This window comes from Aspergillus sclerotioniger (genome assembly GCF_003184525.1).
Source record: "Aspergillus sclerotioniger CBS 115572 chromosome Unknown BO94scaffold_23, whole genome shotgun sequence".
Lineage (NCBI taxonomy): Eukaryota > Fungi > Ascomycota > Eurotiomycetes > Eurotiales > Aspergillaceae > Aspergillus > Aspergillus sclerotioniger.
Window position 1 is genome coordinate 599,122 of NW_020291013.1, and position 26,063 is coordinate 625,184.

The window sequence follows — 26,063 nt, forward strand, 5'->3', positions numbered from 1 at the left end:
TGCTTCTGCTGCCTCTGCTGCTTCTACTCGTGTTCCTTCCTTTGCAGCTGATCTTATCATCATCGGACCCATTCTGCACTTTCGTTGAGGCCGAACCCCTCCAGGTTGTCCGTTTTGGTAGCCACTGAGGCGGAGTATTCGCGAATCCACTTCAGCCACACGGTGAGGCTTCAACTCGCTGCTATCGATCAGTAAGCTCTACACGTCAGTGAGTTTATTCATCTCTTGTCTTGCTCATTGGACCGATCGAGGATGACAGCTGGTGCCGCGCGGTTGGGACGCTCATGTGCCTCCCAACGCGGCACAGTCGATTGCCTGGTTCTAAAATTGTCCTGCCTATATCATCGCTGACCTGGTGCCTAACCATCCCAGTACATATACCACCGAAGCAGATACTCTCTTTTGTTGGTACTCATTGACAAAACAAATCGAAACATGCGTATGTACCCCCTTTTTGGGTCCGCGACAGTCGCTAATTGGTGTCTTGGCATCAGATATCTACAAACGACATGCCAGAAAGCTGGCCTGGTATGACCAGGAAGGCGAACCTTCCTCTCATAACCCCTTTAAGAAGTTCCGCAGACAGCCGCGACGCACCAATTCCATTCAGCTGGAGAACCGATTGACTCCGATAATGTCCGAGGGAGACATGCGCCTGTCCGAGGAGCGCCGGCGACGGAGGGACATGACCGATGGACTTGTTGGTCCAGAGCATGCAGACAGCTTCCCTCCCCAGTCGGCGGGCACCGATATGGTGGCGCGATCGGAGAACGGCGACAGAGTAGGCACCAATCCGTCCATGCACAGTCAAGTTCCCATCAATGTTCCGCTCCAGGATGAGCCGGGAGACATGCAGGGCCCGCGGAAGAGGAGGACCTTCATGAGCAATACGCTTAACCCGGAGGATGATCGGATGACGAGTGACATGGACAAGCCAGTCGCTGAGAAGCGGAAGTTCACGGTGATGGGGCAATTGAAAGCCACGATCTTCAATTCCTGGATCAACATCTTGCTCGTCGCCGCACCTGTTGGAAGTGAGTATTCGGACGAATTTATTGGAACCTGACTGACTGGTGATAGTTGCTTTGAATTATGTCAACGTTAGCCCAGTGGCTGTCTTTGTGGTGAATTTCATCGCGATCATGTATGTCTCTAGTTTCTTCCCTGGCGTTCGCTGCTAATGTGAATAGTCCCCTTGCGGCCATGCTGAGTTACGCGACAGAGGAGATTGCCATGCGGTATGAGGACCTTTGCTGTTGGCTGGACCATTCTAACAATTTGCAGCACGGGCGAGACGATCGGTGGTCTGCTCAATGCAACGTTTGGGTATGTTTTTCCGTCTTTTCTGGGATTCTCGTCTAATCTTCTGCAGTAACGCTGTCGAACTCATTGTTGCGATCATCGCATTGGTCGCCGACGAAGTGACCATCGTCCAAACGTCCTTGATCGGAAGTATGCTTTCCAATCTGCTTTTGGTCATGGGCATGTGCTTCTTCTTCGGAGGTGTCGACCGTCTGGAGCAGCATTTCAACCCCGTTGTCGCTCAGACAGCGGCCAGTTTGTTGGCATTGGCAGTGGGAAGTCTGATTATTCCCACGGCCTTCCACGCTTGGTCTGATGGTAAGTCTCCAGGCATATTTGTATGACGCAGCTAACAGTTCCAGCTGGCGATGCGGGAGTCGCTCCTTTATCACGAGGTAAGCACGCCAGAAGTAATTAGTAACATACGAAGCTCACAATCGCAGGCACCAGTGTCATTCTGCTGGTTGTGTACGGATGCTATCTGTTTTTCCAGCTAAAGTCGCACACGGAGATTTACAACGCCCCCAGCCCCAAGGTGGAAAAGAGACGACAGAAGGTGAATGAGGGCGACGCCAGTCGTGGCATCGCGCAGATCGGCAAGATGTCGGCCTCTATGGCGGGCGAATACGCGCAGAAGGTCGAGTTACAGGAGCCGGAGGATGCGGAAGAGCCCCAGTTGAGTGTCATGGTTGCTGTGTTGACGCTCGTCATCTCCACGGTTTTTGTTGCTCTCTGCGCCGAGTTCATGGTATGACCAGACTCTTCCATACTACCGACGTGGCTAATTCTTTAGGTTGATTCGATCGATGCCCTCACTACTCAAGGCCACATTTCGGAGACCTTTGTCGGATTGATCCTTCTGCCCATTGTGGGCAATGCAGCTGAGCACGCAACGGCAGTGACTGTCGCATGCAAGGACAAGATGGATCTGGCCATTGGTGTGGCCGTTGGATCCAGCATGCAGATTGCGCTGTTGGTGCTGCCATTGATCATTGTGATTGGATGGGGAATGGGCAAGGATGACATGACTTTGTACTTTGATGCTTTCCAGGTCATCCTTCTTTTCGTGGCTGTTCTTTTGGTCAACTACCTTATCGCCGATGGAAAGTCCCATTGGCTGGAGGGGGTGTTACTGATGATGATGTACCTCATCATCGCCGTGGCTGCTTGGTAAGTTCCTGCTATGATATGATTGATGCTATACTAACAAACCCAGGTTCTATCCCTCCAAGACCGGCACCACCTAGGCAGTTTACCTCGTGCCGACTAATTTCTTGGATAGATATCTTTCTTTCGACGTGTATATTAAATTGTCATGATTTCGATTTTTCTTATTATGTGATGTCAGATGCCACTACATGACTTGTGAACCATTTAATGGCCTTATGCGATGACTACATCAAATAGCTACGATATTAATTTCATTCTATCTTTCCATGCCCTGTTTCCAATAGTTGCCAATCATGTAGATGTCTTTCACTATTACAGAGCAAATAGTGTCTGATCTCCGAGATGACAGCAGACCCGACCATTGTCTATGAAGTAAGACTCCTTGTACTAACTATTGAATATCCCCCTGGTGACTACATCTCGTGAATTCCAATATACACCACATAGACGAATGCAGTGAAATTCACAGTTCCCAATTAAATACCGAATTGAATTGCCCTATTCATTACAATCCCAAGACCATAAATACCCTTCCTCCACTCATCTATCTATCCTCTTTCCTCCTCTGTCTACACTCCAGTCATATCTTCAACTATCCCACTGCACCAAAATCCCACTCGGCAATGACCGCATATCTCCCACAGCCTGACATGGTTATATCTAGCTTACATTCCTCCGATCGATAGTATCGTTACATCTACTATTCTACTAATTATATCTTCTTCACAAAGATGACGAATACTCGACACCGCATCTCGATACCCATCCAACAAGAGATATACCTGGTGCCCTTCCAAAATACAAATTATATTGCTTGGATCAACAAAGCTCTTCCATCTTACCCTGCTCTGGTTATGGTTCCGTTATTCACAAGTCCGCGAGCGACGACTCCTAACTGAAATATGGATATAACGACATACCCAAGATAGATTCTTTCTAATATTCATCCAACAAATTTTACTAAACCGGGGCTAAGAATACTGAATGACGACACTTTCTGGACATGCAGTACGTAAGACCAGATTATAAGCACTGATAATTACCACTTGGCCATCTTCGAGTGCGATCATCACGAAACAGGCTTTACAGCTGCGTCTGATATCCTTGCTCTCTGTTCACTCAGAGAGAGAAACATCAGATGATCCATGGCTGGGAAGATATCAAGCCCTTGATGAGATTGATCCACCCTGGAGATACAATGTCAGATCCCCGAAGTCATCTTGATATTGAAAAAACGATCGTATTTGTTGCGATGCCGCGCGCGGGTAAGGATTCACTATCGACATGGACACAGATAAGCAGCATTTTGGGGTAAAGACAGAGTCATCTAGCGGTAACAGATGGAAAATCACAGGAGACATCTCTGTGCGATTCTCGGCCATAAGATTGGATAAAGGCATACTCCAACTGTCCAGATGCAAGAAGTTGCGGAAGTTGTGTGTAGGCCTCGATGGGACAGAAATATGAGTAAGGACCTTCTTTTGAGTGGAGATATGACATCTATTGATATGGACATGGCGCATTATTACTAAACGCCACGAAATCTACCTAATATTTGCAGAATACGACAACAACTGGGCGATCCAGCTGACTTAATGGTTTGGCGAAGATGGCAATTATCAAATTAGGGAGCGAAAATCCCTTGATTTCCCAGCATATCGGTGATTCTGCTAATCCTATAATCAAGCACCGCTGGGTCCTTAAAGTCAAGGGTTTGGAACTTCCGAGATGCTCTCACAGATTGGTCCAGTCGCAGCACACGCACTCAGTATCTACAGCATTGAATGATGCTTACGGAGAACCTTTGGAAGTCTGGAAACGTTAAAGGACATTGTCTGGACTGCAGGTACAAAAGAACCCCGGACTGGGCCTTCCCTGGCTTTACTGGTGCAATTTGATGGATAGAATGGTCCGTCTCTACAGGCCAGCGACTCGAACACTGTTTCGAGCAATACTGATACATGCGAAGATCTTTGATTGATACGCATCCGCAACTATACCAAGATCTATTCAATTTGCATGAGAAACTTACCCGAGAAGAAGCAAATATAGACTGTGGTTCTATCCAAACAACATGGCGAAGCGCCTTGAAATATATCCCAACCCACCGTGATGCGAATTCCATTAGGTTTGACATACTAGGCGCAAACCATCAAATTGGGATAATCTATCCCTAGCACCAAGAAAAAGAGGTAGTTTTAATATCTCCCAAAGACCAGTCACAAAAGCAGGAGTACCGATGGAATCAGCTCATAGATTCCCTGAAAAGCAAAATTATGATAAATCCTTAGAGATCTGGTGGAATTTGGGTATGTTCTGGTCAAACAAATGCAGGAATTGCTAGATTTGTACTCTCTACCCCAGCAAACATGTTCATCTCCCTGGATATCACTAAAGAATACTTCCAGCAACCGATTCGCCACGAGAGCCGATAGACCTAGGTGTTGCTGTTGAAACCCCGGGTGGCAGAATATATGCGCCATAACTAATTCACGAGTGCTCATTGTTCCTCAGTGCACCGCTCCTGTCAGCTGGTGAGCATCTCTCCCTCGCGGACACTGCCGTGGAGACATATCATCATCGCTAGAGTCCGCCTCGTCGCCCTGTGTCTCAAGCCCTCCTTAGCAGAGCTCGAGAGATCGCAGGTGGATAACGATGTCCTCTCTTGAACTTCTAATTCTCTTCTTCGAGCAGCCTACCATTCTATCCCCGTACAGCATTTCGTAAATGCTTCTCCTTTTCTGCTATGTGACTGTCTTCTCTGCCAAAAGACCCTCCACCAATTTGGTCTTGCCATCATTCTGAAGACTTTTGTTAACCAATTCAAACAGCAAAAGGCTTCGTACGTTGCTGGACGTCAGTCTCATAGAAGGCCCGAACCGTAAACGAATTACACATTATCACAACCGCCGACTAAAGAGTCAGAAAGACTGGAAGACCTGGTGAAGGCTGGCTTTTTACCCTTTTACGACGTCAGACACATGTTCATGCCCCTCTCTACCAGAAGAGAAACATGGAGCGGGATCTATACTCCTCTTAATCGAAGAGGTATTGATATACTTCCCTGACTACATGCAAGACAGTGATGGTGTTGGTAAAGGTCGCCAGCGTTTCAAGACGTCAAGCGCCAGTCTAGTGTGCCCTAACTTAAGGGTACTCGGAAGTTCTGTATCGCTGTGCCTGGAGCTACGGGACGATTGATTTAACTCTCACGAATACAAAGTAGAGTGGCGGGGCAAAATGTCATTGTCCTTGACTATACAAGAATGTCTCTATGGTCTGGCAATTAAACAATAACCCTGATATCAGGCAGGATTGTTTGTTGACAAGCACGACAGCAAATCGAGCCATGTATCGAAAAAACTAAGAAGTTTAGAGGGAAGCCTGCGAAGCGGCCGGGAACAAAAGGGAACAAGTCGCGGTAAAGTAACCTTCAATATATACTGCCATATCTCCAAGATGCTCAAATGGACCGCGGATGTCATTCATGGTGAAGAACCGGACTATAACTTTTCTTATACCGCCTGCACTGCTGCCATATCTGCAGCTGTTGTTATCTTATCCCCGGAAGATCCCATGCATCAAGTTCATGCCGGCCCCGTGTCAAAAACATGTCCTACTCAAGATGATATTAACACTCGGTCCGAGGCCCAGGAGTTTATCAAGACATTTGGCAACTCGGAAGGCGCCCATATACATCTTCTAATGCTCGCAGCAATGGTGAACATACCTCGATAAATTCAAACCCTAATTTGATGATGAGACGAAGAAATGCCCATGCAAACGATGATGAAGCTTGTCGAAAACCCTCCGGGATATCTGGAATAGGGACTTGCGATTCTGGCAGCCCGTCGCCATGTTCCGTCGCTGTATGACTTGGACAGTAAATGGCTTTGGAAGTGATATTCGCCTACTCCATTGGTCTTGGAAAGACATGGGAGGCGATGGGTTTTGTTCTTGCAGTGGCGTTTTAGAAGAGGGTGGTATTGGGCTTCAAAGCTGGCCCTTAGGACAATAGTTGAACCGGAACGTCTCACGACAAAGCACTATCATAGAGACGCGACAAATCCTGACCTTACGCTTGTGCTGGTCATTGTGCCTCGAAATTTATCGGATCAATAAATCACTGAACTCAGCAAACTTCAAGTTCCAGGCATTACTATATCTTCAAGATGAAAAAAAAAGACAGACAGCGATGGATACACCCAAGAGACTGAACAGAACGTTTGATCCTCAAACACGATATTAAGAGCCTTGAAGACCCTGCTTTGGCCTTTTCTCAACTGAGAATCGGGAAGACAAAGTGTCTCCAGTCAAAGCTCAGTATCAGCAGAAACAAATACATGCGTCCGAACAGGCTCATCCAATTCCGAATGACATATTCCCCTGATGCTCCCGCTTGATCATGTGTGACGAAGGCCATTACTTGGGAACAGCATACAAAATAACAAGGGCTTTGTGGTGTTTCTCAGCAATGCAGGAAACAAAGAAAGTACAACATAGCCACGATAATCGAAACAGAAAATAGCAGTAGTGAGTATTTTTGTTCGTGAAGCATCTCTCAACGGAACATTTTCAATGAATAATGAGCCTCGGTTTGAACTAGACAGCAAAGTGAGATTCACCCATTATCTGGATATAGAGACACTGAGTGTCAATATACCCACACGGGAGTATGGAATTGCGCATACCAGAGTTATGTTAGAATGTCAGTACATGGCTATCTGTTCCTTCAGACCCTTCTGCATGAGACGAACCATTATAAAAGTTTGTTATACTTGATTTAATCTCCGAACAGTGATCGTCTGACTCTCTAACTCGGACATCCATCCACATCCCACAGATCGATCTTTAATTCTCTGTTCAACAAGGCAATTATTTTATCGAAGCGCTTCGAAAATAACAACCATCGGTGCACACTGTATGGTGTACTTACCGACAGGTTGCTTTATATTTGCTATACTGACAGCAGATGGTTGTTTCCGTAAAATCATGTGATCATCGCTTTCTAACATGAGATAGTACCCAAGAGAATCTTTCAACTGGGAACAGAGAGAGAAAGAGGTCTATATAGTCATCCACTATATGTGATACAAATTGAGAAAACCACTGCAGCATATCGTCATCATCGAGGCCAAAAATAGACCGGGGGCAGTCATTCACCAGCTCATAGTCTCCTATATGGGTAAGAAGCATCCCCGGGGATTACTATATCGGAAACTTACTTCCTTATAGGCAAAATCGAATGCTGCAAGAGAAAGACACCTGATGGCATCTGTGGCCTAATGATAGATAATCATAAGGTTGAGTTTGTGATACTCAAAAGAAATGGATAGGTTGTGCACTGACAATACTATCACGAGCCTGCTCCATCGTCCGATGCTGTACACGGCAACAGATATATCAGTCCCAAATCACCAATCGAGACATGGATCACTGAGATCGAGAACAACTTTGGCTTATCTTGAAATGGCCCATATCGTATGGAAGTTCCAGTATATCTTGGACAAGATCCGAAAAAAAGCCAAAGTCAAACCCTTGGAAGCCCCTGAGGATGGAGATGAAGACCACTTGCTGGCATCAAGCACGCTACTCTTCAACAGTATGTCGGATGAATCAGTTCTTGCGCTTGGTTCAACGTGCCGGTCTGTCAGATGTGCATGATTGCTTTGGAGCTGGTCAAGCTGTATATGGCATGGGAACGATAAAGTGCCATGCTCTGGCAGTGTTACGAACATATCAATCCTCACTGCAGAAAGTTTACGTTCCAACTACGAGGAACAATAAACATGTTGTTTCAGAGATGAAATCACCATGAGGCAAGTGGCAGGCTGCACTGCCACTTCCTTAATTTTGAATCACCGCTAGACATCTATTAAACTTTCGAGTTCCCAACATTCAAAACCTATATGGCCCGTATTGAGCGAGAAGGGAAAGGCTGATAGTACGAGGAAACAATGGGCATTTGGGGACAGTCCAGCCGGCACGAAAATATCAACTTATGACTAGAACGAGCTCCCCGACCACCGGGATAACAAAGGAGAAGAAAGCCGACCGACTGGAAAGAGACCCTAGGAATAAATCTCTGGTAATGGGACAGTTTACAATGGCGGAAGTCACCTGCGATAGAGATATTGTCTCACCGTTTCGCGACAGGTACAGGTATTGGATGCCTCCTATACTCCGATATGCCAGACTGTTGGCAGACGTTCAGATCCGCCACGCCAGAGGGTGAAAAGACAGAGACCAGAAGTGAACAAGGGATCTGGAGCGCCTATTTATGCGGCTACGTCATGCTGCTTTGGCAGGAGAAATTCGAAAAACAAGTGCGGAGCCTCCTGGATTGACGTCTCGGCTGCTTTGATTGCGATTTTCACGAACAAAAGTCATGCTGTGGCTCCAAGCATTATACAAGTGACTGGACAAGAAGAAATCCTCCTCAGGTGGGGAAGCACATGATGAGGCTTTTCAAGAAGCGATATGGAATAATCGGGGGGTACGTTGAACCTCAAATTCGGCATCATGAAAATCGTTGTACTTCTCTTACTTGAATAAAGAATCGAAAATAAGCAAAAGAATGCATCAAAAACAGATACCAAAAAGAAATAAAAAAAACATACAACAGAAGGGATTCGCTGGTGGTCACCCACCCAACTACTAACCTCCCGGCGTGTGGCTTAAGTACGGCTGAGCGGACGGGAAGCCCTGTTCTCCACACCCTGTGGTCGTATGTACCAGACTTCAGATAGAAAAGAATTATATGGTGCAAATACTAATTCTAATTACCCGAGGATCCCATAGTTTAAGGTCTACGCGTACCTGCTCTACTTTGTTTCTAGAGAGAAAATCACCGGAGGAACAGGTGACAATTAAAGTCGAACGCAATCAACCTAGATTGTCCAAGAGAGAGAGAGAATCTAACCGCGCCTATTGTGGGCTAGAAGGAATGATAAAGAAGTTGAGGTGGTTATGACTTGAAGTATGGGTAATTCGGCGGAATGTGTGCATTCTACTGACATTGGAAGATGATATCGGTATTAACCATGGCCTAGAACGAGAAGAAGATACAACTTTGAATCCAAACAACACTCAAGCATCCCATGTCCGGATACTTTGACCATGTGGGGGTTGTTGTCGACCAGTTACCAGACCCTTGTAGACGGGGTTAATCCCAGCCTTGCAATTGTGGAATTCACGAGGATGGATAGACTTCCCTCAAGTAGGCATATCAGCAAGCAATCTTGTCGGTCATGTTTTATCCGCGAAGAAAACAACACATCAGTCAAACCAGACCTATGTGGGACAGATGGGATTCCGTACCCAGAAGCCGGGGATGTCCGCGTTCATACTCAGGCCGAACAGGGTCGGGACTGATCAGATGTCAAACACCATCAGCTGGGATTTAATACTAATACTTGGATTACTTCTGGGTTAAAGCCAGACGCACCAGACACCCAGCTCAAGTGACTTTGTTCATTATCCTGAGAGGGCGGAAAGAGGAATGCCTCAGTTGATCATCCCATAGAAGTGGGTGGTGTATTTCCCACAAGGAGATATATAATCCAGGGAGGTCTGCAATGTCAGTCTGACATTTAGACTTGGGCAGTCTCTACGAAGTCGCTGTTTTGATAAAGCACATCTACAGAACCCACAATCTCTCGCATTCACCTAGCCGTCGCACCCTTCAACTAACTTCTCTCCGTGATACCTCTTTTATCGATAGTAAAAACTTCATTGGGTACAAAACCCTACTCCCGAAATCCAACCCCGCCGCCAATCGCATCACTACTGAGCAACTGGAAAAGAATGCTGTTGCTAGTCGTAAACAATCACAAAAAAAGTCTGCCATGCAATGGACATCTGTATAAAGGCCAATAGCTGAAATCAATATCAGTTCGCTCGGGTCATAGTCTAGAAAGGCTAAGGGTACAGCACACCCAATGATCAGGCATCCCCATCAGCGGTCCGACATTCCCCGAGCGGTCAAACGTATGGAAGAGTTAGCTACCTTTCAAAAGCAAAGGAAGAATTGGAGACGTACAGCGCATGCGGGAGTATTAACTATCAATATATTTGTATGCAGATGAGTTGTGCTGTATAGCTACATCCTGCCTACGCTTACGCTTACAGAATAGAGCGAGGGAGCTGAGCAACGTGTGTGGTCGTCGGCGTGTGTTTTTGCTGCACGAAGTTCTAATCGCGAAGGGTTTTCGTTGCAGCGACGCTCTCTCTAGTAATAAATGTCATCATCGTGGAATGGAGTCACCTTCGTCATCTTGTATCCTTGGCTTTTCTGCGTTGTTGCTATCAGGGATATTGGAAAGGGATTTTGAATCATGTCACCAACGGGTATATTCGGTTGGGCTTCATACCGGATGCAGGGTGGATACTGTATCGCAAGTGGGGGAATTCAAGAAGGTTACTCAAGGGCTTATCAGTGCTGATTAGTCCAGGAAAGCTATGACTTGATTCGTAATTATATTGAAACTGCAACCAAGAGACTAGATCGAGACGATTCTTAGAAAATAAAAGTTCATGAATGTCTGAAGCATTACATATAGATTAGCCATAGCCAGTTAGCTGTCAGTGACTGGAAACATCCCTAAAGAGAAGGAGTTCGAATGAGACTATTTTGAAAGACAACCCACGCATCTGCACTTTTGTACAATACCAAGCCTGTCATTGCGCGGCTCGTGCATGAACCTGAAGAGGACAAGCCCCCCTAAGGTAACCGGCATCAAGGGGCCCAAATCCGACGGGACCTTTGCAGATGCAGCGGATGATGAGTACACAAATGGTCGCGGAATTGAACCGGGGAAAGTATTTGAATAGCAAGGTTGGGTTGCATGTGGCTGTCACCCTGACTTCTATCGCGGTTCTGGCGGTACCGTCGATGGCGGCTGTGCGAGTGAAGGCAACGACCCAACAATCTTCGATGCGCAGGATCGAGCCTACAAGGTGATCAAGGTAATGTCCCCATGCAAAAGCCTGGATAATAAAGCAGGATGATTTTGTAAGTCGACATGTGACAATATCGGGCAGGATTGTTGGAAACCCGAGTGAGCAGGGATCAGCTGTGATCAAGGACAGCCCCTCTGTTACTCACAAAAATAGAAGGAAAATCCAATATTGTCTGATTACAGTTCCATAGGAAAAAGAAATCCTATCCTTCCAGAATTTGGAAACAGTAGGCGTGTGATAGATAGATGGCCTTGGGCGTTGGAACCCCCCACTTGGCTCATGATCGAAGCCTCAGTAGCGATCAGGTCTCGGGAGACGACCGATTCATGAGACTGCCCACCTCACCGATCACCTTTTCCCTTTTGCAGCATAGTATGCGCGCAAGGAGCATTGTTGGCTAATGCAACTGGTGAATCCTTCCGGGTGTTAGTTCCGCCAATGACATGTGGAATTGCACGACAGAAGACCGCGATCAAGGTTGATAGATGGCACCAGGGTCACTAACCCTCCTTTGTTGCGTGGTGCAGTCGATCTCCGATAAGCATCGGCTGAACTGGAGAATTCTCGGGCCTCATTTCGGGAGGTACAGGTCACGACCCACCGGATGTATGTAGCATGCCTCGTTGAAGGACGCTGCCGGGGATGCAGAGTGAAACCCGCCTTGATCCACTCAACTGCTGAGCATTAGCGCCACTTCAATAGCGCCAACCAGGTTCCAAGCGTGGCATTATATAACCCGTATTATACCTCTCGCCCAAAGGAATTGGGCCTGTAATCTGGGTCTGCAAGAATCACAGCCCATTCAATAGTCTGTAGCATCCGATCATTCAAGATCTTAGGATGGAGTAAGGTTGGTAGCCTCTTGATCTGCCGTCCCTAACCTAAATGCCCACTCCAGACTATTTCACCAGGCCACAGGGCTAAAATGTCTCGCCAACACCCAGATTCAAGGAAGAGTGGTATTGCTCCAACCTGCCGCCCCTTTCCTTGGCGTTCCCCCGTGACCAAGGGCCTCGTCAGCCACGCCACAAGGTGCCCGTAGGCGCAAGAGAGCTCATCGGATTGGGTTAGCTGATGAGGCGGAAGTCAGTCGTGCAGGTGCTAGAACCGGCCAGGAGAGGCCTGTTAAAAGCCGAGGCAAATCCCGGGCGTTTTGACCCTTCTCGGAAACGGGTCCACTTCCGCGAATTCGTGCCTAAACCTTCCCTCCCCCCAGGTGTCAGATTCAAAGTACATATCGCGACGGCTGTCTCAAAGCCTAAATAGCATTTGATCCCTTGTGTCAGGAAGACAACCCAGACCTGACCGTCAGTCACACAGCAAGATGAACGACGCATTGTACCTAGCCACGACATGGGAAACTGCCTCGGATTCAGACCCGCTAGAGGATATCGACGCATTGTACGCATCGCTCCCTTGGACAGGTATATTTAAGCTGCTGATTGGAACAGATCCACCGAGAGCTTTGAGATTGATCACCATCCAACTGAGTACCGATTCGGCCGTCTCTATTCTGTGTTACATCGGGATGAGCATCCGTGGCCAATTGACGAGGTGGGCCTCTCTTCTCTCTTGGGAAACGCAGCTAATCGTTCAAAGTTGGAGCGAGATCGATTAGGTAAAGTGAGCTGCTGTTGTTTGGTCTTCGCACCTAAACTTGGCGACAGAGGAACAGTACAATTTGCTCCGTGAGCTTTTCCAAGATAGGCTATTTCTCGCCCCCATAGCGAGTCCGCGGAGTGTCCTCGACATCAAGACCAGCACTGGCTGCTGGGCTGTAGAATGTGGTAAATACTCCCAGCTCGAACCAAGTATTTTCATGGAGCTCGGCGACCGATGATTCTAAATTCTATACAGCGGATAGACATCCTTCTTCCATTGTAAGCCGAACCGAAGCTTTATGTTGGATCAAGATGAGGGGATTGACCGTCTAGGTCTCTGGTGTTGACTTGGTGAGAATGCAGCCCGAATGGTAAGCACCGACGAACCATGGTCTGATTGCGATGCCGAGCTAACCAGACAGGGTGCCACCGAATTGCGAGTTTTTCATCGACAACCTCCGTCAGCCGGGCTGGCACATACACTATACGGACGTGGAATTAATCCATATCAGTCGACTTCACGGTGACCGTCATCTCCTGTCACTCCTGCTGGAAGGGTCTTATAGGTAAACTATCTGCCCAACCAGATAGATGGATAAATAACACCCGCTGAACTACTTCTGTCTTTAGTTGCTGCCTCCCTGGCGGATGGGTTGAGATCTGTGACATGAGCGTGCAGTTGGATGAGCCCGGCGAGAACAGTGCCTTCCATAACTTCTTTCGGGATGTAGAAACGGCCTATGCCCGAGACGGGCGCCAGGTAGACCTTCCCCTCCACTTCGAAACCGAACTCACTCGGCACGGATTCATCAACGTCACCGAACAAAGCATCCAGATCCCTCTATGGACCGAAAGCTGTGATGAACTGACGCGGCGAATAATTCGAAACTGGGCTGCAGGACTGGAAGCATACAGTTTTGCGCTGATGGATAAGTATCTTGGGAAGTGCTATCTCGACATGATCCTAATGTGTGCCTTTGCGCGTGGGGCGCTGCAGAACGGGATCAAGGGAGTTTTGCAAATGTTCGTGAGAAACCAAATAATTTGTACGCTTTCTGACACCTCGAAGACAGGTTGCGTATGGGCAGAAACCCAGGTGGAATTGAGGAGTCGAATGTTGATGAGAGGGATGAGCAAGAACACGATATGCTCTAGATCGAAATTCGGTGGGTAACTTCATCCTGTTTGCAACCGAGCTGATGGATAAACTCAGCACAACTACCACGGTGTACATCCGATTTGTCTTTGATTCTATATTTCAATCGCTTCTGTCCGGAAACAATGTCCCATGCGGAAGGTGGGGATCTGGCGATCGACGAGGGGCTTGAAAGGATATTCAGAGCATGAAAGGCTTCTGCAGCAGCATAATCCGAAGAGAAATCATCAGTGACCCATCAGTCAGGCCCATAAACATGCAGGGAGTTCAGGACTCACTCGGGTCGGATGGATGCAGGTCAAGGCTGTCTTTGCCAGAGCTCACCGGGAATGAATGTCTATCTGAAACCGGGGAAAGATGGAGGTTGGACCAAGTTTTTTTTCAGAAGCCACAAGAAATGCAAGCGAGATCCAAGACTGAGCGAACTGGTAGACTGTTTGAATCCGTGGAGGGTAGTTGTTGTAGTGAGGATGGGGCGGGACGAGGTTTGGCTGGGCTGGTCCCGAGCCCCATTCCTCTTATTACTAGAGGCTTTCACATTCCACCGGGACATGTGTTAGTCTGTATGGGCCGACGAGGACATCACTCCAAATCCAGCCACCAATACCTTCTTCCTTTACACGGTACTTGAACCCGCCTTCTTTGGGATATTTGTGGAAGTAGAACCCCAACGACTTGGGTTCATTGGGGGGAAGGGGGGGGATCATTCCTAATGTGCAGGACGACATATAGTCCATCGAGTTTGAGATTTGTTAGAGATATTGCAAAAAAAAAAAAAAAAAAAAAAAAGGATACTGAAGGAGAGAATATGAGAGCAATGTGATGGCCCCAAAGCTAATGCCAATTTGGGGAGAACAAGCAACTTGTTAATGCTAACTAGTACAGCACAGTTGCGAAGAATGAAGTAGAATCCAACGACTTAGGCGCTCGGAAGATTCTCGCGAAGCAAGTCCATGTCACTTTTGGGGGCCCCATACATCCTCCACAAACGTTCCATCGTCTTCAGACTCACTTTCTGTCCCATTCCGAATCGTCCAGTATAAGCGTTGAGATAGCACCCGGTTCCGTCGGGGGCGACACTGTAGGCCAGACGCTCAAAGTCGTCGCCATTGTTGGTCTCGATCTCCAGACGCCGGTCATACACGCTGATAAAATATCCGGTGGCTTGATCATGGCCGACCGCAACACCCCAATGGCCTTGATCGTATTCGTGGCGCACCGTGTTTCCTGGTCAAGATTAGCTTCACGTTTGGTTGGAAGCATTCTATTTGACAAGATCTGGGCCTGATACCTAGGTTTGACAGATGGACTTGCTAGTAATATGTGTAGATGATCGGAGGACAAAGAAATGGCGGCACCATCATGGATCGCGTCAGTGCCGAGCAAACTCGATTGGTGTTCTGATTGGTGGAATGGGACGTTGTCACGTGACTCACGGATTGACTGCTTCCCCGCATTCTTCGGTTCCATTCATTGCAGATTGCACGCCCAAGACACGTTGGAGCCGAGGCATGAGCCATGTCCAACGCCCCTTGTACCAGGATTCTAGCTACCTATCGTGGAACTATAACAGAATTCGAGGTCCTACATGTGGACCGACATCCTTGAAGCAGGAAGATGCCTCCCTCTTGTTATACTTGCCGCAGGAGGCGCGTTGAATGTGACATGTCTCAGCCGCCTTGCGGCAAATGCACAAAAGCTGGGCTAGAGTGTTTTCAGAAGAGACCTCTCAGATGGGTCGAGGGGGCAGCCTTTCGCGGCAAGCCAAAATCTATATCCGCCAGGATAAATTTGGTTTCTTCTACGGTAGACGAGTCACCGTTGACCATCAGCGAGGGCATTTCCATTGGGACATCGAATCGAGCATATGCCACATGGATTGACAATTCCGATGGTAATGTTGACTCTCCAAAGTGGCTATCCCGTGGAGCTTCAATGGGAATGCTAAGGGAATGTCATGGTGCAGGTCCCTTGGATATTCTCAGCATACCGCCCGGTCTGGATGATCCCTCAATCATCAGCCTGGACAAAACCTCTCGATACTATTTGTATTACTGTGAGTCTCCATTAATATCTGATGTATGATCTCACAAGTTGAACCAAACAGATAGCAAGTGCTTGTGCAAGCTGTTCATCATGTATGATACCAACAAAAATCCCTTGAGGAACCTAATACCAGCTGCCTTGGAGGAGCCAGTTCTACTGATGTCCATCGTTGCTCTTTCGGCACAACACATGGCAAACACCACCCGACGGTTCTATAGCTCCGAAGGGGAATGTTATGGGGTGGAGTCTGTCGACGCATCCCATAGTGCCCTTCTCTACAAGTACCGCGCCATACAAGGACTCTCTCGCGCAGTGAATGATGCGAGGTCATACCGGCGAGATTTCACAATTGCGAGCGCATTCCTTCTGATCTTCCTGGATCTCTTGGAATCCGGAAATGATAACTGGAATTTCCATCTCGAAGGCATCAAAAAATTGATTAACTGCATCTCCCACACCGATGGATCTCAGACCACAGCCCAGCAAGGCTTGGGAGCTACTATCCAAGGCTTGCGTGATTTTATTGTCAGGCAGATTTATCTGTATGTTGCTTGAGAAGAACGATCCTGTTCGACAAAGCGGGTAATGACTGATGTAAATACAGAATCGATACCCTTGGAGCAACCTGCACGCGTCCGAGGCTATTATCCAGGTCTACATTGTCGCGGTCAATCACGTCTCTCCAGATGAGTGTCGACAAGGCGTATCTCGGATGCCCTGATGACTTGTTGGACGCCCTCCGTTCATTCTCAATCTCCAGGGACGCTATGACAAGTCCGGAGCACCTTGAGGATGCCGAAGTGTATTCCCGCATTCAAAGAGTAGTGACTGTGCTCGGCTCTACGCGGAGCTTTGATTGCAATGCCTGGGCAGCCGGTTTATCTCATCCTGATCCCTCGTCAATACCATCTACGATGCTTGGCAAGTTGGCGCAGTCATACAAACTCGGGACTCTGATTTATGGCACACGAGTACTTGATGCTCTAACCGGAAGTAACACGTCCCTAAGTAATTCGCTTGGGGAATTGATCGATACTATTGATGCATTGAAGAGCGACGAAGCACTGTTCAAATGTATACTTTGGCCCATGTTTGTTGCAGGCCTGGAGTCCCGGGAGGGGGCACAGCGACAATATGTGATTGAATGCCTTGAGAAGTTCTGGTTTGAGACAAAGTGCATCAATGTGGTCAATGCGGCGAATCTTCTTCGGCACTTCTGGAAGCAGGAGGAATGCAGCACGATGTGCTCGCAGTGGATCTTCAATATCGGCCAGATGGAGGGAGATTGGCTTCTAATATGAGTGAACCTGTCGCTTCGCTTCTCTAGGAGCGTTCAAGGATTATCATTTGGGATCTAATCGAATTTGGCCCGAGGAAGGTGAGTGACACATCTCTCAGCTTATGTTGGGTCAAGATGATGCTGAAATCGCACCAATGATGTGACCGGACTTACACGCCTTGGGGAATTAATTCTAGAATTCAAAAATTGGTCGAGATAAGCCAGTGCCTGGGGAATGAGTACGCACAAATGGTGTGGTTCATTCCCCCATTGGAACGACTGCTGAAAATCGGGTCGCTAAGGAGTTGATAGATTTCAACACCTGAATGGCTGGTAGACTGCCACGATGGAGCTTGTACCGGTCCTCCACTTCATAGTGTGATGAACTCTCCCGGGTGTTGGCCTGATCAGCGTTCTGGTCCTATAGCATCCAGCAGGTTATGGATCCATTTGACGGATGGAGCGAACAATCATCCGGAATAGGAACTTGTGCCCGAGACTAGAAAAACTCTGACGCTTTCCGGGGTCTTATCGCTGCTTACCCGCTTATCCGAGGATTTCATCGCGAGGCTTATCTCCTATGTCGGAAAACCATTTCCATTCGAGATGGTGTTCTGGGCGTATCGAATATTGGCAGTGTGCTTGCAGACAAGAGGCCCCCTCTCTACAAGCATTTTGGCCCGACGTCAGGCCGAAAATGACCGGGCCTTAGCTCGCAGCAAGGTGCGATTACGGCCCGATTGGGAAATGCGGATGTCAGGCGTCCCGCGAAGCATCCGTGCAGCGCCTCTGTCAGGGTAGGTACCAAATACCAATATTGGCGCGGAACATGGCATGTTCCGTGCGGAGAAACTAATGAACGAACACCTGTCTAGACTCGGCTGGAGATTACTGCTGTTGATGTGCTATGAGCCTATGATAGCCAGCACCTCGGGTAATGAGAGGAAAAATAGGGTGCAAGGCAGCCACGGGGGGGACGAGGGTGGGGGCCAGACCAATTGCTTGTTTCCACTGGTCCGCGGGGACCCACTCCCATTCCCATTCGGTGCTGGCCCCACTCCTCCACGGCATTCAATCTTACCAATCTTACAAATCTTACCACTTACCAGGCTTGCCGCGTCTTGGATTGTCTCAGTTGGCCTGATCATTATGTTTCGAGGGTTCAAGATGGTCCCCAAGGGAGAGATCCAGGCCAAGCATCGGAGACAGAACCTGGCTGGCTGTCAAACTCAGAAACTTCCCGCGTGAGGTCCGAACTGCACGGCGGCCAGCTGAAGATGTTGGCCAGGGGTCGATCTCATCGGATGGACACGCGTCTTACCTGATTGGAAGAGACTACTGCATGTCAGCGGACACCAACACCCACCGCGCAACGCAACTCGCCAAGGGGCATCACCACCTTGCGTCCTCCAGCCGCCTTTCGTTTCATAATCCCCCTCGTCGCACCGTCATCACCATATTCTCTCCGCCTCCCCTTTCTTTCCTCCACCTCACAGGCTGTTTCAATGCCTGCGAAACGATTGATGGTATGATGCACCCTTTGATTCTTCCCCTTTGGGGGATTCTGCTGGGAGTTTCCCAGGCTGCGACGCCGTATGTGATGGACTGGTCGTCCCAGGCCTACGGGCCTGACGGCCCATGGCAGGCCGTGTCCATCCAGGTGGGCAGCGACAAACAGACCGTCGCTCTCTATCCTGGAGCCAACTATGCCAGCACCATCTTGATGGACACTATCTGCACGAACAAAACGCTCTCGTCCACCTGTTACGCCGCCCAGGCAGGCACCTTCAACCAGAACGAGTCCACCACTGCGTACACCACCACCCCCAGCTCGTGGGAGACGGTCTACTGGGGGGTGCAAGGTGGAGCCATTGAAGCCGTGCTCGGCGACGAGGTCAGTCTGGGCTCGGCTGTCGTTCCCAATGTCAGTTTCGAGGCCATCTACCAGACCTACCAGACCTATCCCAATGGCAAATCCTATCCCGTCTCGGTCGGCAGTCTCGCCATAGGGGCCCCGTACTTGAGCGATCAAATCTCCAACTCCACTACCCTCAACATGCTGGCAGGATGGCTCTACTCGAATAGCGACATTCCGTCCTACTCATATGGGATGCATATTGGTTCGGTGAATCCCGCTATTGCAGGCTCGCTGGTCTTGGGGGGCTATGATAAGAGCCGGGTGATGGGGGACGTGAGTGCCCAGGCCGTCAGTGTGAATTCCGCATCGAGTGGGATCCTGGAACTCGAATTGAAGGATATCGGGATCGGCGTTGCTGCGGGTCCCTCCCCTTTTAGCTTCTACAACGAGAGTGGCTTGTTTCTGCAAAGCAGTGGGGTCGTGCTGGCCAAGACGGTCCAGATCGACGCGACAAAGCCCTACATGTATCTGCCCCAGTCGACGTGCGATGCCATCACCTCTACGCTTCCGATCTCCTTCAACTCTAGCCTGGGACTGTACTTCTGGGATACGACCAGCAGCGACTACTTGAATATCACCTCGTCGGCTGCCTATCTCTCCTTTACATTCAACAACAATGGCGTCAACAATCAGAACTTCACCATCAAGGTTCCCTTTTCCCAGCTGAACCTGACGCTGCAGGAACCGCTGGTCGACCAGAACACGACTTACTTTCCCTGCTTTCTCTCCGACTCCACCCCGGTGTTTGGTCGGGCTTTTCTCCAGTCGGCATTTGTTGGGGTCAACTGGTTCAAGGGAAATAACACGGGGACTTGGTTCCTCGCACAAGCGCCTGGGCCTAATCATGCCAGTGCCGATATCACCACCATCAATGTTAACGATGGAACGATTTCCGGATCCAACAATACTTGGGAGCAGAGCTGGGCCAAGTACTGGAATATCGAAGTCTCTAGCAACTCGACCAGCTCTCACGGTGGCTTGTCGTCTGGAGCCAAGGTGGGCATCGGCGTTGGTGTGGGGGTGGGTGGAGCGATTGTCATTGCGGCAGGAGTCTGGGGGGCGATTCTTCTCCGTCGCCGTCGCGGTCAAGCTGCTGCAACCGAACGACAGACGGTGTACCGCGGGTTTGCCGAGCTTCCTGGGGGCAACATAGTGAACCGGCGAAAGAATTGGATACCAAGAGACATACCCAACCGCATGAGATGATGGCGTCGCAAGAAGTGCAGCGCTATGAGCTAGATTAGTTGATACCTTTTGTGTTATTTTTACTGTCATATATTGGTTAATTTGGGATGACTTATGTTACCGAATGGGTTGCTCCTGGGTCAGGTGTGATTATAATGGAGTGTTTGCGGTATGTTTAGATATCATAGTAGCTGTAAATCCTCTTTGTATTACCAAGATACGATGTAGTCTATGTGTGCTGTTGCTAATGCAGCTCGCCTGTCTTTGCAGCCATTGTACCTATCCCTACAACTGTCCGGTTTCAACCAGTCCATAAATAGCATCCCATGTTGATTGGTGCATCTTGCCGGATCTAGACCCGATGTGGAGTAACTTTAAGCGGCAGCCCCACTCCAAAAGACTTCCTAATCGGGCCGTGACACCACGCGGGGACATGCTTTCACCCTCATCTCACCTTCTACATTACAAATCGCAGCAGCAATAGAGGGAAGACTGCTATATAAAGCCGTCCAGACACCCTCACTCCCTCCAATTCTTCCAAACAATTCAACTCACTCAATCCTCTCTCATCCTCTGCTCTCTGCTTCTACTACCAAGATGTGCCACGACGAAATCGCCCTCAACGGCTGGACCAGCACCCCCGCCAACCCGGCCCTCATCTTTGGCAACAAGCCCTACATTAACGCCCCCACCCCGATCCCTCTCAGCAAGATCGACTTTCCCTCCACCGACCCCATCGTCTCCCAGACCCTCGACTACGTGACATCCATCCTTCCCCGCGAGACCCTCAACCACTCCATGCGAGTCTACCATTACGGTTCCCCCCCTTTTCCCCTCCCCATCTCCTTTCTCCCTGTCTTCCCCCTTCTAATATATCTAAAATTCCTCAGGAAAAATCATCCAAACCCAACAATTCCCCACCTCCCCCCTCCAATCCACAACCTGGGCCCTCGCCTGTCTCCTCCACGACATCGGCACCGCCCCCTCCCTCCTAACCAGCACGCACATGTCCTTCGACTTATTCGGGGGCATCAAAGCCCTCTCCGTCCTCACCTCGTTCGGATGTCCCACCGACGTCGCCGAAGCCGTTGCCGAGGCTATCATTCGACATCAGGATCTGGGTGTGGATGGGAACATTACCTTCCTGGGACAGTTGATTCAGTTGGCGACGATCTATGATAATGTGGGGGAACATCCCCAGATGAAGGATTTGGGGGGTTGGTGTGTGAGGAGAGTAGAAGGGAGATTAATACTAGGTGGAAGAGGGAGGGCTGGAGTGGGGTGTTTGCGGGGGTTATTAGGGAGGAGGTTGGGGTAAAGCCGTGGTGTCATTCTACTCATGTGGTGGGGTTTGAGGGGTTGGTTAGGGGGAATATGTTGTTGAGGGAGTGGGAGTAGCTTACTTAGGGGATGGCTGGTCTGGGGAGGAAAGGAAGGAGAATTGATAATGTTGATTGTTTTAGTATACTAATTGGAATGTTAAGCTTGTGTCTTGTCTTGTATTAAATCAAGAATTAAGAGTATAACAAGGTTCTCCAGCATCGGCATCATCCAGGATAATTCAAGTCCTTAAAACTAGATAGACCATCCTCCACTTTCCAAGCTACCTACCGACCCCCTCACCTCACAGTACATGTAACCACTTCAAGTGAATATAAAGCATATGCTTTTATCTCCTGCCCATTAAGAAAATTGCTAATATGCGCTTGAAAAGACGCGGATCCAGGCTTTCGCAAAGGAAAAGGGGACTAGATATTCGCCCGCTTGAGTACTTATCCCTTCAGCGTTGTTGATCGTTGTCCTCTAGCCCTAAATATTCTCGACACTAAGTCATGGAAGCCCCTCACGAGGCCTTTCTTAGTCGATTTATTTTATAAACCCGTTGATTGTGAAGCGTATAACATTCGTCAATTGTTTGAATAGCGCCATTTGAGCAGCAACCAACTGCGTCGGTATCTTATATGTGGCTTTCATCTGTACAACACTGATGAGGTTCCCAGGACGTATTTATCGTCTAGAACTCAGGATAACTCCCTGTCATCTGGTGCGCCCTTGTACTCGCCGAAATTTCCTGCATCTGATAAGTACAGGGAAGAAATGAGCAGAGTCACTTTTAAGCTACCCTGGAAACGGCGGTCAACGCCTCGACGTCGCTCCCACCTCTGGGAGCGAGCAACCCTGCATCATCATACTCTCGCATTAGCTTCTCGGCTTTTTCTCCCCTACCTGTCATGTGTAGGATATGTGCTACCGCATTGTGCACTTGTAGGTCGATGATCATATATCCTGTCTTTGGAGGAGGCTGCACAGGGTGTCGATATGTTTGACTCTGATGTGGTATCATTGATATTTAGTTGTGCTAATAGCTAAGGTCATTTGAAAAGTGTCCTCGACTTGATAGTCGTGGATAAATGACACTCTATGTTTGTCCAACCTTGGGGTTAACGTTCAATGGCTTATTCAGTGTCTGCCTTCGTCATCCCTCACTAAATAAACGCACGTCTGCAGTATTAGGCTGAGTAGGCCGGACTAAACACGAAAAAGCCTCCTCACACTTCTGTGTGAAGTCCTCAATGATATTAACCTGCTTCTTATATCTACATCCTGTAAACGAGTGAACTCCGGTGATGATCTTCGAATCCGACACTTCATTATGTGTTTTGTCAGATTGTTTGTTGAACCCCATTCGTGCTGCAACCAGTTAGTAACTACTAAAGAGCTAGTAAGACTATATCATACATATGGGATTGGACAATATTCAGCCTGCAAAATCTTCATCAGGATAAGAAATCAGATGTGGTGATCTTGTTTCTTAATCCACAATATCCTATAACCAGAAATCAGACTAGACAGCCCTGCTGTGATTTGACCGGTCAGCCAAGATCTATATTAGAGAAAATAGCGTGGGTCTGGTAATCTGCATCACCAGCTGGCTACACAGGAGACGAGGCTTCACTTTGATCAGCTTTTTCACATTCCTAGCCTTGAACCTGTAAATCTTCCTTGGTTAAGATATGTTCCCAAGGATTTGTGTGCGACAGTCTTCACATATATCCGCGAGAGTATATTTCTGTACTCTGTATCGATCAGTTTCAGTTAATTCCAGCGCCAGGAAATACGGATAGTTCCTCATAGAGGTTGTCGAGTCTCCACGTTTTGGGTGATAGTAGCTGTTCACAATGACCATCATCATGATCGTCTCAAGAATAAGAACTAGCCAGCTGTTGTCTTCTCACTACCTTGGTTTTCTTTTGAGTTCTGTGCTAGACCTTGAATTTAGCACTTCTTTCACTATATTTAGGATAATGTCATAATGATAGAACTTATCGCCTCCTGCTCCTGTTTTGAAGATTTGTGAGGTGCTTCTTAGCCTGTGATCTGGTTTTGTTTATATATTGTGGCTGTTTATCTGTGGATATAGCATTTGTTGTACGAATAGCAGGTTCGGTTTTGGACATTGTTTGGTGTGGTTCAGCTTGGATGAAGGAGATTGGATCTGGATGGGATTGCTTCGTGTGCTTTATCTGACCTTGTTGGATTATCGGAGGACTAGGTTCGGCTTTGGTTTGTGTCATCGGTTGACAGGATTTCAGAATTGTAGTGGAAATCCGTTGGGACTGTGGGCTGGATGCTGTGGAATTGTTTCGATCTCGTTGTCGTTGATTGCAGGTGATCATGATATTTGAGTACGGGATAGAGTATGGTGGTGGTTTTTGTATATGATAGTTTCGAGATTTTGGATCATGTGTAGGAATAATAATTGTGGAAGGTGGGTCTGGACATAGGGTCGATTCTATTATGAAGATGGTGAGATTGTAGGAGGTGTGGTTAAGTGGGTTGAGGAGATAAAGGAGGAGAGAAAGGGTGGGATGTATGGGGTTTAAATATGCTTGGTAGGAGAGAGGACTAGATGTGAATATCCAAATGACTACGGTCAGTGATTAGGGTTACTTGCCTGAGACGTGAGTTGAGTAGGGAACGGCTTCTAGTGACTTTGATCTACGAAGAAAGGGAATGAAACTAGAAAGGTGTCTACACATCGGAGGATGTCTCTGGATCATTCCCCTGATTGTCAGAGGTATTCCGCGAAAATAGTTGAATCTGGGATTATAAAAGGGACTGTAGTCCCACCGCCAGCACTCACTGGGACTCTCCAACATCATCTTCAGTGAATCCCAGTCCTGGACACCAACCATCTCCATCAAAGATGACCAAAGTCAGCACAATGTCCATATACTAAACCAGCCACATACCTCGTTCCCTCCACATTTCACTATCCCAACGATCCTATTGTCAGAACAACATACCATCCTCACAACGATTAATATACAATGACCTATCCACAACACCACATATACAACCCCTAACCCCAGAACCCTCTACTCCACCAAATTAAGCTCCCCATCAGCAACGAGACTCATCTATCAGGGCTATCCCAAATGGCGCATGTTCTCCGATGATGCAACGCTCCACACCAGAGACTCGTTCCCCTCACTCTGGGCTATACTATATGCCTAACATAATTCGTCGGTCAATACATCAGAACATGGTATTCTGTGAATGAATAAAATACCCCACTATAGAATATAAATCCAGCCTCTAACTGTAGAGGCGTGGGATCTCTGGTTGGAAGATGTCGCTGCAACAGGACAAAGAAGGGGTGGTGGAAGGGGTTCGAGGGTCGCGGTCGGTTGGGAATCGGGCCTAGAGGGTGGTATGTGTCGAGTCCTTGCTGGTCATTCTCGTGGATGGCGAGTGTATCTTGGTCTGGTTAGGGTTCTATCCGAGATGAACAGTGATGGTTTGTACCTTGGGTAATCCACCAGTGAGATATCCGGGAGGTATAGTTGAGGACGAGTCGAATTCCGGGAATACATGCAATGAAGAGTGCTGCGAGAGCGATAATAGCTTCGGGGGATAGTGCCATTTGGAAGATGGAAATCAAGAGGTTGGGTTGAGAGAATGTAAGAGGTACAGGGTGGGATGGAAAAACAAATTGGGAACGCAGTAAAGCTGTGCTATATTGAAAGAACCAGGCAACTGTAATTTAAAACGACTGAAAGGTCTTGATTCTGGAACAGCTGGAGGAAGTCAACTCGCGGTGGTTGGCATAGAGCTGGGATATACCAACAATTGAAAAGTGGCAGGCGTTGCCGGAGGGGCTTTACAGCAAATCTAGTGGGAAAGTCCCTGGGTCTGGACCAGTCATCCGCCCACTGTATCCTGATGTGACACGGGGCTGGCATGAGCTATGGTGACATAGAGCTAGCTAGAGCTAAGGTACTCGGAGCAATTTCGTGCAACACCGGCTCGCGGGAGACCCGGACCATGTCACACAGTACCTACTACTAGGCTACGAGGAGTAAGTAGTTCCTATCGAAATAAAGCAGCGGAGCAGTGCTAGCGGCACGCGGCTTTGAATCAGGAAAGGTTATACAGTTCGGT

The 26,063-nt window shown here is 48.3% G+C and overlaps 6 protein-coding genes across 6 annotated transcripts; 5 read left to right on the plus strand and 1 right to left on the minus strand.

Annotated features, from left to right (window-relative positions):
* Positions 1-435: 435 nt before the first annotated feature.
* On the plus strand, positions 436-2,549 carry BO94DRAFT_548609 (hydrogen/calcium exchanger domain-containing protein; the record flags this gene model as incomplete). Its single annotated transcript, XM_025613411.1, has 10 exons — positions 436-439; positions 495-1,034; positions 1,081-1,144; positions 1,191-1,238; positions 1,285-1,326; positions 1,373-1,620; positions 1,659-1,697; positions 1,746-2,050; positions 2,096-2,472; positions 2,519-2,549. 10 exons carry the CDS (start codon positions 436-438, stop codon positions 2,547-2,549), a joined length of 1,698 nt encoding a protein of 565 aa, XP_025465083.1.
* A 10,208-nt stretch (positions 2,550-12,757) lies between these two features.
* BO94DRAFT_588094 (uncharacterized protein) lies at positions 12,758-14,140 on the plus strand (the record flags this gene model as incomplete). The annotated part of the gene is made up of 9 exons (XM_025615866.1): positions 12,758-12,834; positions 12,885-12,987; positions 13,033-13,051; positions 13,101-13,244; positions 13,291-13,313; positions 13,368-13,405; positions 13,457-13,600; positions 13,665-14,057; positions 14,104-14,140. 9 exons carry the CDS (start codon positions 12,758-12,760, stop codon positions 14,138-14,140), a joined length of 978 nt encoding a protein of 325 aa, XP_025465084.1.
* A 1,020-nt stretch (positions 14,141-15,160) lies between these two features.
* Positions 15,161-15,394, minus strand: BO94DRAFT_450182 (uncharacterized protein; the record flags this gene model as incomplete). The annotated part of the gene is made up of 1 exon (XM_025607535.1): positions 15,161-15,394. A coding segment is annotated over one exon (234 nt), but the record flags the coding sequence as incomplete, so codon positions are not given.
* Positions 15,395-15,807: 413 nt separating this feature from the next.
* BO94DRAFT_558693 (uncharacterized protein) lies at positions 15,808-17,537 on the plus strand (the record flags this gene model as incomplete). The annotated part of the gene is made up of 3 exons (XM_025614020.1): positions 15,808-16,246; positions 16,298-16,778; positions 16,841-17,537. The coding sequence occupies 3 exons, from the start codon at positions 15,808-15,810 to the stop codon at positions 17,535-17,537; spliced, it is 1,617 nt and encodes a 538-aa protein (XP_025465086.1).
* Positions 17,538-19,043: 1,506 nt separating this feature from the next.
* On the plus strand, positions 19,044-20,677 carry BO94DRAFT_567829 (acid protease; the record flags this gene model as incomplete). The annotated part of the gene is made up of 2 exons (XM_025614651.1): positions 19,044-20,557; positions 20,587-20,677. The coding sequence occupies 2 exons, from the start codon at positions 19,044-19,046 to the stop codon at positions 20,675-20,677; spliced, it is 1,605 nt and encodes a 534-aa protein (XP_025465087.1).
* A 404-nt stretch (positions 20,678-21,081) lies between these two features.
* On the plus strand, positions 21,082-22,108 carry BO94DRAFT_537555 (cyanamide hydratase). The gene is made up of 3 exons (XM_025612298.1): positions 21,082-21,435; positions 21,509-21,839; positions 21,860-22,108. The coding sequence occupies exons 1-3, from the start codon at positions 21,216-21,218 to the stop codon at positions 22,014-22,016; spliced, it is 708 nt and encodes a 235-aa protein (XP_025465088.1). The 5' UTR covers positions 21,082-21,215; the 3' UTR covers positions 22,017-22,108.
* The last annotated feature ends 3,955 nt before the right edge of the window (positions 22,109-26,063 follow it).

Coding starts and splice junctions, on each gene's coding strand:
- BO94DRAFT_537555 (XM_025612298.1), top strand. CDS start 21,216: ATGTGCCACGACGAAATCGCCCTCAACGGCTGGACCAGCACCCCCGCC. Junction 21,436..21,508: donor CATGCGAGTCTACCATTACG/GTTCCCCCCCTT, acceptor AAAATTCCTCAG/GAAAAATCATCCAAACCCAA.